Raw genomic sequence first — 14154 nt, 5'->3', positions numbered from 1 at the left:
AAAAATCCTCTGTAGCTGGATGAAAAAAATATTTTCCTAAAAGCTAATATAAACAACAACCCAACCAGTCAACCAAAATACTGCTCTGATCTACCCTAGCCCTCAAAAACTGGTATTTGAATAAAGTGTTATTACAGTTCCAAACACTTTAGCAAATTTTACCAGATACTGTGGTTAAACATCATATATCATATGTCTTCTGACACCAGCGAGATTTGAGTAAGTACTCAAAGGCACTAAAATATTTTCCTGAACAGGGATGTTATAATGTATCTCTTGAAATTAAAAATATTTGTAGTTCTAAATACCTAAATTAGCCGAACCACTTTGGTCAGGATCTGTTATAGCTGATTTGGGCTGACTTGGTATAGTTAGAAGGGAGAAACACACAGTTGGGTGGAGATCCAGAGCACCAACTTTCAGGGTGAACTTTTCATGTGTAAAGCAGTTGTTAAAGTCTTGGAAAGAGAGATTTATACTGGGAATGCTGTTGGCATAGCGATAACTATCAAACTGAATGGAGTTTTGGAAAGAACAACACTTGATAACAGCTGTGTTTGCATTGAACATTTTTAGAGTTGAGTTCAGAGCAGTTCTGCACCATATATGTAGAATTTTTATGCAGAATTTGCATACAGAAAGCATGGAATGCTCTTTACTGGGTAAATTACTTGCTTCTGCTATTTATTACACTCCCCCTTTCCCCTGGGCACACGTGGCTGCAAGGATTTGAGTTAGTAGATAAAACAGGTGTGCCTAGTCAGAAGAGCAAAAAGCTTGTATTCAAGAGAAAAGTAAGATTTTTGTTTCAAATGAGATGTATACTGCAGTCCTCCCTTTGGGTCCATCTAAACTGACCTTTTGGCAAGAATGAATTAAAGCACAGATACCATGGCCCATATTTACCTCATCGAATGGAGATGCTTTAATTCTACCCCTATTAGGCAAAAGATTTAAGTACAGTCTTAAGTCAGGAAGGTTGTTGGACTAGGTTTGCACTCTCCTCTGAGGAAGAGAGGTTCCTCTAGATGGTAGTCAGGTCATCTATGCCTAGAGTCACCTTCTCTCTCTAGAGGGAAGAGGGACCAAGAGGGAATTTACATGATAAGACTGAACCAGTTCAACAGCTCACTTCAATTGAAAGGGGCAGTCCCACCCCTCTTCTTTCCCCTTTTTCCCAAACGTGTTGATAGGTGTCTGGAGGTGTCCCTGCTTGAGCAAAGGGGTTGGACCAGGTAACCTTTAAAGGTCCCTTCCAACCTCAACCATTCTGTGATCCTGAGATCCATTTCCTCTGTTGCAGCAGCTCTCGTGCTTGCCTGACTTGACTGCATGGTAAAAGCTGAACCAACTCACCAACATGGAAGAAAATTACCCTTTTTCTTTGGTCAGATGGGGCAAAAATTTTCCCACAGAGTGAGTGAATTGCACCAGGGGAAAGCCAGGGAACACATAAAGAATATTGTAATGTGAGGGATCCTTTCCTTTCAGCAGAGCTTGCCTCACAAGGTTGTCTGACCTCCTGTTTCTCAAAAGGCCAAATATCACAGCACAATGCTCCACATCCTGCTAGTCTCACCTCATGTTATTCTTAGGTGTGGATTTGGAAATGGAAGAATTGAGAATGTGCAGCTTCCTTAGAGTTCTTCTGGTAGTGGAGTTTTTCCATGAACCTCAAACAAAACGGCTGGTGGTGAGCTCCCAGAGCTGTGCATGTCCCAGCTGCTTCCCTGCTCCCAGGACAGCATAACTTCAACAGTTGGAATCTGAAACACTGCAAGTGGTGTTCTTTCACCTGCAGAAGTACCTTCTGATTTTAATGATCAAAAGTGTTAAGAACCTGAATTTTACACATCACGTGTTGGATAGCATCTCTGTCAGCAGTTGCCCTTAATACCATTTGGGGTCATCTGTTCTTGAGACTTAAAAAGCAGGATGCAGCTGCTAGCTCAGCAGCATCACCTGCTGCAGTCTGGGAGACCTGATCCTACCTGACCTGCACAGCTCATGAGATCTGATGGAATTTCTCAAATGTGATGTGACTAATTGATTTCACACTGTCTGTGGTACCTGTAGCATCTTTCTTTCCTTATGAAAGAAAGACAGTGAGTAACAACAGACGTCACTAATTCTTCTGCTATTTTTGCTTTTCTAAACATGGTTTAATTTTTAAGTCTTTGAGATGGAGACTTTCCTTCTTCAGTCTTTATGCAAAGAAGAAATATCTCAGCAGTAGATTTTCTAGTAGTCAGCAAGGATGGTGAATGGTGGAAGCAGAAAGGCAGTTCTGCTATGGTTGTGCCATCTAAGTAGAATCTATATCCAGGTTTTAAGTCCTGGTCATTGCTTATAGCTATCGCAGGCTTCTGATTTGTGGTCCTTATGGCATTTAGCCTCCAGTAACTGATAAGGCTAAAGTGGGAAATTCCCCACTGTCCACCCAACCACTCAGCTGCAGGCACGGCTCCATGGGAGGAACAGTAGGTTGGGTGATGTGGCTTAGCTACCACCATTGGCACTCCAGTATAGGAAGAAAATAGTGTGAGTGTGGGAAACAACTGACGTGAAACCGTGAGGATTCAGGAGAGTTTCAGCAAAGAGAAAAAAAAGAAAAAAGAAAAAATGCCAGCAAAAGACAGAAAATCCATGCAGAACCATGGCAAGTTCTCTGTGTGCCCACTGTCGCCAGTCAGAAGAGCAGAAAATAAGCAGAGCCATCTGTCTTCCTGTCTTCTGAACCAGAATTTTGTCTTTATAAAATTGTTCATTTATTTTAAAACCAGTTCAACTGTTAAAATAGTGTGAATCAAGTGGAAACCATAGGAAAACTTTGAACAAATATACATGAAGGTTGTCCTGCAGGTAGTTGGTGAGGGCAAAGCCCGAGTGTCCAGAGGTTGATTGTTCCTGTTTTTACCAGGTGGAGATTCAGCTCCTCTTCTTTCTTTAGTCTTCCTTCCGTGCCAAGTAGGGTTGGAAGTGGCAGTGGCACCACCTGGGGCCTAATGTCCCTGGAGTTGAGATTTTCTCTGTCCCATACAGCTGAGCCTTGGATAATCAGATTTCATTTGTGGATCAAGAGTAAACTTATCTTCCATGTTCCTCCTTTGTATGCAACCTATTAAAAGCTTCATTGTTTTAAAAGAAAGATTCTGGGCTAAGGGAGAGCTGTGCCATTTTGGAAACATCTTTTTTATTTTTGTTGGGGCTGGGATCACCATTCATCTCTTAAGGCTGCATTTCACGTCGAGGAAGGCAGCCTGTATTCCCATGGCTTGAAAGGGACAGAGCATCTATGGGGTGGGACCCCCCCACTCTGTGTCCCCTTCTGCTTTCCAAGTGCTTGGCATTCCATACAAATTACAGCCCTTTGTGGTACAGAATACTGTGCTATTTTAACCAATTGGAGGGGTGGTGGTGCTGGGGGGAATATAATAGGCTGAGAAGTATTTTCTTACTATGCTAGCTGGTTTGTTTAGGCTTCCATCAGGCAACGAGGTCCAGAGGCATGGACTCTATAGGCCCGGTGGGACTCCCTGTGAATAGAAGAGGTCTCCTCTACTATCACATCCTGACGTGTCGCTTCATGTGTAAAACCCACTGTCAGCTGTTGCACCTCAACATAGTTGAACTGAACAGCACAAGGGAAAGGAGCTACCAGCTATAAATCCCCAAATGCTGATATGCAAATGAGTTGCTGAGCAATAAACAGGTGCTAGTGTTCGTTTCAGGTAGCATGATTATTAAATCGCAGATCGCTTGAACCCAGTAGAAGATGTGGTAAGAACAAATAAGGAAATAGCTTCCCACATGAAAAAAAAATTAAGTTTACGTTAGGGAGACAATAAGCAAAGAACTGACTTCAAGAATCCCATTTTCAGGAGGCTGTGAAAAGTGTCGGGAGAAGGGTCCAAAGATCAAAAGGAGACAAAAATGTTAACAGATCTTCCTGAGAACAAGAATGTGGCAGCGGGAGACTTGTTAGAGCCTTCTAGGGTGACAGCATGGAGGGGAGAGAGACATACATACTCTATAAGGTAATCTAAAGAAATTGGCCCTCCCAGCTTAAAACAAAAAGAGCTGAGAGCTGGCGTAAGCACCAGTAAGCCCTGGGGAGCTACTAAACAGCTGTGTCGCATATATTGTTTTTAAGATTTGTTTTCTCAGAATAGTTTGGTTATAGTATCTGTCCAGATTCTCTAGATCTAGGCTGCTTGCACTGAGTGGTAGAAAACAAATAGCGTCCTCGGACCCCTAAGTATTTTTAGTTAGAACATGAGTCTGTGTACAAAAAAATATCTGTGGATTAAAATTATTTTTCTAACATAAGAAACTGCTTCTTTAACATCCAGCTTTCCAAAGCTACAGTGAATTCTCACAGCTTTGCCCACAGTTTATCCATCCATTCACATAAAACCAGGATAAGGCATAGACTCACACACTCAGGTGAGTGACATTTGCTTAGCACTAGTGCAGTAAGGTGCAGTGGGAAGGCACTGCGTGGAATGATTTCAGGAATCTGCCAAGAATAACTGTTATTGATTATAAATGCTGAATATGCAGACAGCATATATAGAGTAGAAAACAGCCTTGCCTTTGTTTTTTGCTGTTCTGTTTATTTCATTAATTTCCATGCATGCTAAGTTCTAACAAATATAGGATTTATTCAGAAGAAATCCCCAAGGAGTTCTTTTATTTTGGGGAAAGAGCAAGCTCCTCAGTCTTAGGGTAAAAACATATTAGAGGTAGGAGAAAGTAATTGGGGAAAAGTAGGTGTTTTCTAAAGGTATGCTGATTTGGGAGTTGAAAGAGGAAAAGAATTTGCTGGAATCTTGTGAGAAACATACACCTCTTGGGATAATCCAGACTAATAACCCTCTCTTTTGCACTGTTAATAAATGTCTTCCTGCATTCTTAATGTGCCACATTTCCTGATACTAATGATGTGGGTAATTTTTTCCTCTCAAATGTGTAATTTGAGTTACACTTACTATTCAATAAAATCTCATTTCTCCCCTGAAGATGCAAAGGAACACAACAAGAAACAGTTCTGTGTTTTGAAAATCTTTGAAGTCCGTTTTGGTGTATCCCTAGTAATTTAATAAAATAGCAAGTTACATTTTACCTCTGACTTTTGACAAGCTTCTTGGTGTAAAATATCAATTTTAGCAGCTGTGCTACCAGCACTGGCTCTTGGTCTATTGAAGGTCTATTGGGTTGAAAGTAGTCTCTCCCACTAGGCAGTGAAGAGCCCTGAGGAAACTCAAACCATTCGTGTGCTCTGAGCTGTATCTCAGCAGCGGCTCTAACTCGCGTCCTACCCAGGGGCAGCTGATGCATGTGCATTTGTACGGTCAGGTGCAAGGAGCTTGAAAGTGCCTCCCCGTGTCTGGGCACAGCGTGGGACAGAGGCAGCGTGTCAGAACAGAGGGGATACTCTAAGCAGAAGTTAAAATCCTGTGGCTTGTGAGCATCTACTCGTGGTTTGCAGAAGTCTGGGTGGTGTAGCTCTTTTCACCTGCTGCAGTGCAGAGTCAGGTAACTGTCCAGTTGTTAGTCTGCAGATTCCCTTTACTCCTCTCCAGACATGAGCAGGCAGAGTGACTGCTCTTGTAAATACACGTGGAGAAGAGTTGCTGCTTTCTTTAAAGGTATGTCCCACGTCTGAAAGTACCTGAAAATCCACACTCCTGAGTCCTAATATGCAAAGAGGGACTGAGGACAGGAGGAATACAGGTGGGGTCCCACCTCCTTAAGATAGTGCTCTTTTAAAGAAGAGCTGAAGAACTATATAGATTGGGAGACAGGGAAGGAATATTTTCTTTGCCATGGAAATCCGTAGGGCCCATCCACATTACTCAGACAGTTGGCAAGAAAACACGCTTTCAAAGGTTGATTCTGTTGAACTTGATAGGAACTGTGTCACAGACTTCAGCGGGACCTAGATCAGACCCTAATCTGTTAAAGAAATAACAGCGACGTGACCGTTTTCCCTTCTGTCCCCCTGCTTTTGGCTGTTCTGCCCACCACAGTGTTTATACTTTCTCAAGCTGGGCTGGTTTGATTGCAGCAGCATAGACAAGCTGTGTGCGCCTCCAACCCAGGGAGCTCTTTCAGCAGAGAGCAGGCATTGTGCTGCAGCTTTTTGCTCAGGCAGCTCCTCCAATTATTAAGGGAATAGCCTCAAAGAATCTAAGGAATCACAGATATTCTGGGGAAAAAAATCTGTTGGCTGAAAGTGCCTGCATAAAAAAAGAAAAGAATGAACTAGCATCTTGATTCAACACGTCTGTTATATCAATCATTTACTCTGAGTGGGTAGCAAAGATGTGATCTAATAGGTGCAGGATTCTTAGTTCCTGTTAGAAGCTGAGCATGCCTTTGGTGTGAAATCAGAATGTTTTTATATTGGCTTATTCGCCAAACATTTTTATCAGCTAATTTCAGTGGTAATGTGGCAAAAAGCGTAGTGTTGTTATGTTTCAGACCATATACATTTCTTTAAGATCTAGCTCTTTTACGAGGCTTTATAGTATATGTTCGCTACAAATTTCAAGCCTTGTGTTTTCTAGTGATATGCTTATTTTCTTCCTGTGTTGCCCAGGCTCAGGTTCACATTGATATGTCATTCCTTTCCTTTGAGAAAGTGCTAGCACATGTACATGTACAGTTAATGACAGTGCAGTCATCCTCAGAACTTCTCTCACATTCAAGGAAAAAAAAGGAACAGATAAATTGGAATCAAATGGCAAATGCCATCATCTGCTCTAGAAAGCAGTGGGATACTACTCAGTGATAAGCAGCTGGATCAATATCCCCACTGATATTTAGGCATCTAACTACCCATGGATTTCACCGGGAATGCAGACACTTAATTAGGATTTAGTTTGAATCTCTTTGTGCACCTGGCTCTGTGCCTGGTATGAAGTGTTAGCAGGATCAGCCCCCTCAGCTCATATGCTCAAATCTGCCATGATCCTTCTGTAGGCAAGCCCATGTGCTCCCCGGTGACTTCAGTGGAGTCATGAGAGCCTGGAGGCTGCTCCTGTGGAGCTCGTTTCAGAATCCAAGTCTAAGTTTTATTACAAATGGGGAGCTTTCCATCTTTCTTTGGTCTGTGCAGTGATGTCTCTGCCTCCAAGGCATCACAGAAGCAAAAAGAATAATTGGGTTAGGTTAGGAAAATACAAGGCACAAGCAAGTCACTGTTTCAGCTATCAACTTTAAAAGGCCGAGACACTGAGTCTCCTTCAAGCTTGGTACCTTTCTCCTCCCTGGATGCAGAACCAATTAGTGTTACCTGTAGGCAGTGCAGACAGCATTAGGACAGTGTGAACGTTTCCACTGGGATAGGTTTGGAGTGATTGGAGCGACTGGCCTTGCTCAAGAGGCAAAATCATAACTAATGTATCCCATGTAGGAAGCAAATAGCTCTTAATGCCAAGCTAGCCTATCATTCTTGTTTTCTTGCTGTCTAAGACCAGAAAATAATTTCCCTATAGGCCAATTTCCCTATAGCCGAAATTGTATTTGGCAGTGGGAGCAATATAGAAGAACTGAGTTCTGAGCCCTTTGCCTTTATAGTTCTGACAGCCCTAATTTGGTGCTGAGAGAAGGTACAAAGAATACAGGTAAAAAGTATAGAGAGGCAAATCTGACAGTGTTTTCCACATCTATCCCTGTTGTCAACTTCTATTGTGTCTGCATTGACCCTAGCAAATCATTCCACATGTTTTCTGTAGCACTCACCATTGCAAAATGTGTATAACTAAATACTAAAGCTGGTCTAAAAGCTATGATCTGCACTGTGTGATCCTAAAAACCATGTATGACGTTGCATCTGGTTGTTTTGCAAAATATATAAAGAGACAAATGAGTTCCACCTTCTAAGTAGTCCAGATCAGCCTGAAGAATTGACAGCTTCGCTGTTACTCGTTGCTTCACCCAGCTTTGTGCCATCTGCAAACTTCATCAGCAGCAATACTCTCTTCATCTGAACTCTGATAACATTCTTGAGTGGCACTGACCACAGTGAGGTATATCCCTGTGCTATAATTCTTGGTGCTGCCAGACGACGTCCTGTGCCCCTTTGGACTAGATTTCCCATATGGAGTGGTTTCTTGGCCATATTCAAGCCATAGACTGGATTCTGAATCAGTTTTTGTAAAGTATTTGTTTAAAATTGACATTTTGTAAAGTGTACCCTGCAGATCTTTCTGATTTATTTTGTCAGCTCCACTGCTTTTTACCAAACTAATTTATAATCATGAAAACATTTAAAGCATTTAAGACTTCTATTCCATTACATCGAGAGGATTGATACTATCTGGGTTGTGAGCCTTTAGCTTTATAACTGATTTCATATCATCACAATTTTATAATAGTCTTATCTGGAATTGATGCTGTGTTGACCCTTTTCTAATTACCCATGATTCCCTTGTTTTATAGAAATGCTGGTCCATAAATTATTTTTTTGCAAATCCCCTGTTTTTCCAAGATTTCTTAAATAAAAACTGTACAAGCTTAGAGCTCCTTGGCCAACTCTTCAAGACTCTAAAGTGAAAATTATCTCATATCTGAATCCAGGTATAAGAAAGTATGATGATGAGTGCTAGCAGGAGCCCAGGGAGGGAGTGGGTGTGCGCACGCCCACAGAAACTCAGAAATGCATCATGTAACAGTGGGCATTATACCCACAGAGTATGTTTGTGGATTCAGCACTGAGATGCTGGGCTGAGATCTTAGACTAGATGCATCATCTGTAGGTTTGAGGGCTGTAACAAGCCCTGCAGTAATGGAAGGAGGATCAGGGAACTGCCTCCATGTATAAGAACCCTGCAGAACGTATTGTTTTCTGCTCCACATCCAGAACTCAGAAGGGCTCCGGTGGAAGATGTTATAGCCTTGACCTGCTTCCACCAGGCTTCCTTGTGTCCCTCCTTGTGTCTCGGATTTAAAAGGACTGGGTATAAGACTGACGACGTCCGCACCAAAGTGAAGCTATCTTTAAATGCCTCCAAAGCTTGGAAACCCAAGGTTGCCCTAAGGTAAGAGGCCATAGAAAAGACAATTCTTTCCCTTATTTTCTCTGTACTTTGGCAGTGTTTACCAGCTCACCCTTTTTATTTTGAAACTTAGAAGTTCAACTATTCTGCTGGGTAGTGCTTTCGGCAAACAATATGAACCCAAACAGCAGATTAATCTCCAAGCAGTTAATGTACATTTCTAAAGGAGATGACTGAGAGAAAGCTGCATTATCTTTACAAAGAAAAAAAGGAAAGGCCCGCTCAACAATTACTTTTCAAGGCAAACATTTAGGCAGTTTGCCAGAAAAACATAAAATGCTGTCCATCAACATCAGCTGCAACGTGCATCTTGCTCTTGCAGCTTGTCCCAGTGACTTCTTTCAAGCCTTTGAATAAAACTTAGAAAAAGTTGTATTTCAAGGAATTGCCCTGGAAATCCTTGATTCATTGCTGGTGTTCAGGATTTGTGAGATGTACTATAATTACATATGTTATTACTCTTGCAATATTTTGTATTACGTTACTGCATGTTTATAGACCAAAACTTTATAGACAGATAGAACGCAGCCTGAGAAGGAGGGGAGACATAAATCAAGGTATAAAACTGCCCTGAATAATATTTTATGTTTCACTATATTGACCTGGAATTACAGGATAAAGACATTTTCCACTGCTGCACTGTTTTTTTTCCCTATTTTCTCTGTGTGTCTGTTTCAGGCCTGTTGGAGTTCTTCATTAAGCCCAGAATCTGTATCAAATGAGCTGTAGTATGCTGCAGCACATAAAGGTTTCAAAGCAACAATTACTCTATTATTTCAGCAGAGATTACCTGTTTGAAATGAAACCCACACTGAATCCTTTCTGACCTGGTCCTTATTGTGATACTGATAACAAGCCACACTTTCCAGTCATTATCTTACCTCCTACAGGGCAATCTTTTCTTCTGGAGCTTAATTCTGCTAACAGCACCCTTGACTGGTTGCCAGACAACAAACACAAGCAGGTGAAAAATGAATGGCTCCAGTCTGACCAGTGATAACTGCTAGTGGCTTTTTATTCTCAGAATTCCCTCCAAAATACACGAGTTCACTGGTGGACAATCAATTACATTCCTTATATGCTTCTCCCTCCTTCAGATTGGTTATTCTTTGAAAGAAATTGTGATGATCTTTTCTACAGTTTCAGATTCTTTTTTTTTTCCTCCTCCAAACAACAGTAAATAGTAATTCCAGATGGTGGAAATTACTTTTAAATTAAACCAGTTAATACAGGGAATGTATGCTTATCTAATTCCCCCGTTTTAAGTGGTAAGGATGCGATGGAAATGGCTAAAACTGATGTGCAGTGAAGGTATGCAAAATAGTTTGAGATTGTAAAATGCTTTTTTTTTTCTCCCTTTTCTGATTTACTGTCCATGAAAATGAATTATAGACTCGTGAAGAAAACAGAAGTTTTTATTTGCTGAACTCAATAGGCTGCTTTCTGGGGACTTGAACTCTGCAAAGTGCTGAAAAAAAGATTACTGCATTCCACTGACAGTTTTTCTGTTTGAACCAAATGGGAGGGATGACAGCGTACTGTGCTCTGCCTTTCTGCTTCCTAAAGAAAATCTCAGGACTGTTCATTGTTCCTCTGCTGTCTGTAGAAGTCAAACCCTGGAGCACATGCTTAAAATCTTTTGCTAAATTATGTATTTGAGCCTGGATTTAGCTTTAACCAGCTCCTCCTAACACCAGTCAGTGCAGAAGATATTTAGCACCTTGCAGGTTTGGGCCGTGTATGAGTCAGAGTTGTTGTCCTAAGGAAGGTGGTGTAAATGGTCATTGCTTCACTTCAGTCAGTGGACATGCATTAATTTACGCCAGCTGAATATTCGATGGGGACTTGCTTGTTTTTTCCAAAGGGATTTTGCAGTTACCATTCGAGTGTTTGATTATAAGGCAACTAGTTAGTGCTAAGGGGGAATATGGTTGGCTTCACTGGAAAATATAAAAGTATCCACTGTTCCTTCAGGGAAATCATTTTAATAGATAACAGCATGTTGTACAACGTTTCATCAGTGATATTTAGATCTAAATTAGGAGCAGTTGTGAGATGGGTTGCCGATTTTCTTGTGATAAAAGGGAAATAGTTCAAGAAATATGGACCAGATGTTATCTTAATCCAATCCTCATGTACAAGAGCACACTATGAGACAGTAATAATAGTCCCCTCTACCTGTTTCTAATTTTCCTTCTCTGAAACACCCCCTGTGAAAAATAGATTAAACCAACACATCATTTATGAATCGGCACTAGGCGGGTTTGAGTTTGTATGGAATGCAGTATGCGCGGCGCAGACCAGAGGGTGCAGCCGCTAGATTTTGATACATGTTTAAAAATGCTCGTTTGACAGTACCATTTAAGACAGCAGCTCTCAGTGATTTAAAAGGAGAGTAGCCAGTTTGGGTTTGAATCAGGCTTTCGGTTCAGCATATCCCTACACAGTTTCAAATTTGTCATCAGTGTTTCTAGGCAGTATATGTTATACAATCCTCAGCAGACCCAAAAAGAGGGGGTTGATCCTCAGCTGCTGTAAATCAACACTGATCCATTGATTTGGATGGAACTACATGATTTGTACCATCTCATGGTCTGGACAAAGTGTATTAACTTTCCCCATGAAAATCCTTCAAAACAAAAAGTTCCATTCACAGTCCTGGTGGATAAACAGTAACTAATGTGTCTCTGTTCTCATAATAATGTTTAATACCTGCATCATTTCCTACTTGCTGGGGCAGTTGAAACATTACTCTTTGCTTTGACGTAAGAAGTCGAGTGCTGCGCATTTGTAATATTTGGGACAGCTTTTTCCATAACTCTCTGCTGGAGCTAAAGTATTTTGCTTGAATATCCACAGCTCCTGGCATCGATATGCCAAGGAGGCATTTGGGCAGCTCTCTAGGGACTCGGGAGACAAGACTTTCCTTTTCCTTGGGGAAACACAGCAATACGAAAATACCTTATTCAGCAATATCCAGAACTGTAGGAATCACTGTTCTGTGGTTGTCGTCGTCGTTGTTCGCTAGAAAGAGCTGTTAGGATAGCAATAGTACCAGCAACAGCGTTAATAAGACTGCTGTATCTACAGTAGAGCCTTCACAGTTTGGACTATTCCAAACTATTTTTCAAGCTCAGTCCTGTTTTCCAAATCGGATATTTTCATATTTCTGTGGACAGAGGAAACGAGAGCAGGCGATGAGACAATTAATCTTCGGAGACTGCCCACACAACTGGCTGTCTACTGCAAGGGCTGCGCGAGGACGGAACCAAAGTTTTCCTTTCGAAACTAACTCCTTTGCTTTTCATTTATTTTTAAAATTAACGTGTAGCACTTCAAATGGGTTTGCCCCTCCGTTGTGTGTGGTTTTTTTTTGTAACAGCTTTGAAGATAAATGGGCAACGTTTTGCTGGAAAGAATGCCTGTGAAGGGCCAGAAGAGGCTGTAGCCTCGCACTGGAGAGCTGGAATCTCTTGGGTTCCCGTAAAAGGTTCCTAATCTGGCCGCACATGTATAAAGACTCATGGGTGATGTATGAGCACACAGGAGAAAAAGCACTCAGTATTTCTGTAAGAGAGAAATTTTAAAATGTTTATCCAACAAGTGTCATTTTTTAATATTGCGTCTGTACCCCAAAGCCCTACGTATCGTTTGAGGGTCCAGTTTTGTTCGGTTCTGTACAAATGTGTGCACTGAAATTCTCCGAGTCAGGCAGTGTGGTAAGATGAGACAGGTGAATTGACAGGAACAGGAGGGTTGGGATCATAACGGAATGGCACAAGAAGATGCAAAATAGGGTCTAAGTTGTCACATGTCCTGGACTGCCCACATTAATGACAAAGCTGTCATTGGGAGATGAGTGCTTCAGAAACATAAATGGAAAACTCGACGGATTAAGGCAGTTAATATGAGAAAAGAAAATGAGCGGAACAAAAATGTGGAGTGATTGAAAATAGTTAGAGAAGAGAGGATCTACGTGGCAGACAACCTGAGGACTGGGAAGGCCTGAAACACCGCAGCAGCAGAGATGAATACACACATCTGATGAAAATGCAAAGTGCAGCTTAGAGATCTCAGTGCTAAAAGGCACTGATGGTGGTGGTAGTGGGGTACGTAGGTTAATACTGAAAGCGTGTTATTAGTAATGACCAAAGACCTTTAGCCTCCTGTCCAAAATCCTTTTTTACTGTATGGAACGGGAAAGTAAACTCTATCATGTTGGGCTATTTAGTAAGCTATTAGTGCATTCATCTTTTCATCATTTGACAGGTGGAAGTAGTAGTCCAGCTTTTAGTTTTAATTATAAGGGATTCCAGATGTAGAATAGGACATAAATTAAAACCAGATCTACTCATATGTCTTTTCAAAGTAAGCCAACTTCAAGGTATCTGCTTTTCATTTCAAAATGTTATTAAAGCTATTACTAAGAAATTCATAGTCTTAGCATGCTCCAATAATTGACACCTTTAAAGTGACTAAACAGATTTAGAGTGTGCAGAAAAGTAAATTTGTCTTAGAGAATGACTCTAATCATCCATTTACATATAATGGACAAATCAGGGTTTGTGTTGGGGAAGGCTGGGCGAGCGCTCTGTCTAGATGGCTCTCGGGCTGCGCCTCCGGGCTGGCCTGGCTGCCGGGTGTCAGGCTGTCCCCAGGCTTTGCTACTATGCAAGCGAAGAGAAAGAATGAAGGCCTGACCCGGAGCCAGGGAAAGTCCATGGGAGGCTTTTGATGAGCTTTCCGTCACAGCCTCCTCCTCTCTTGTTGACTTCAGCTATGTTGTGTTATGTCGAAAGTTGCATTTTTTTTTTAAAGCAAATTAAATCCAGAACCATTTTTTTTTTTGGTGATAGTGTCCTTAAAGCCCTAACTGTGTAAAGAAACCTGCAGATTCCTTTCAAAAAGCCTTTCTTTCCTCCAGACCTATTTATCTAGTGATACGTTACAGCCATGCAAATATGCTGTACATCTGACTTCATAAAAAGTCTGAGGTTTCCAATAATTAGAATGATAGCTGGCAAGGCTGATAAATTAGAGAAATAACTTGTTTAGTGTAAACTGAGCCTGTTTCTGAGGCAGAAATGTT

The 14154-nt window shown here is 41.4% G+C and overlaps 1 protein-coding gene across 11 annotated transcripts in view; it reads left to right on the top strand.

Moving 5' to 3' along the window:
• The window catches only part of LOC121070315, a 131488-nt gene that overhangs the window by 50653 nt on the left and 66681 nt on the right, over nt 1-14154 (top strand). For all 11 annotated transcript variants that reach the window (XR_005820004.1, XR_005820001.1, XR_005820002.1 and 8 more), the window contains one exon: nt 8870-9047. Coding sequence is in view for 2 of the 11 variants with exons in the window: in XM_040557284.1 (XP_040413218.1) it covers nt 8870-9047 (178 nt within the window). In the remaining 9 variants the exon portion in view is untranslated. The remainder of the gene's footprint in view (nt 1-8869; nt 9048-14154) is intronic.

The sequence above is a fragment of the Cygnus olor genome, chromosome 5, assembly GCF_009769625.2.
Source record: "Cygnus olor isolate bCygOlo1 chromosome 5, bCygOlo1.pri.v2, whole genome shotgun sequence".
Lineage (NCBI taxonomy): Eukaryota > Metazoa > Chordata > Aves > Anseriformes > Anatidae > Cygnus > Cygnus olor.
The sequence above is the reverse complement of the archived record's forward strand: the minus strand, read 5'-3'. Positions and strand labels throughout refer to the sequence as shown.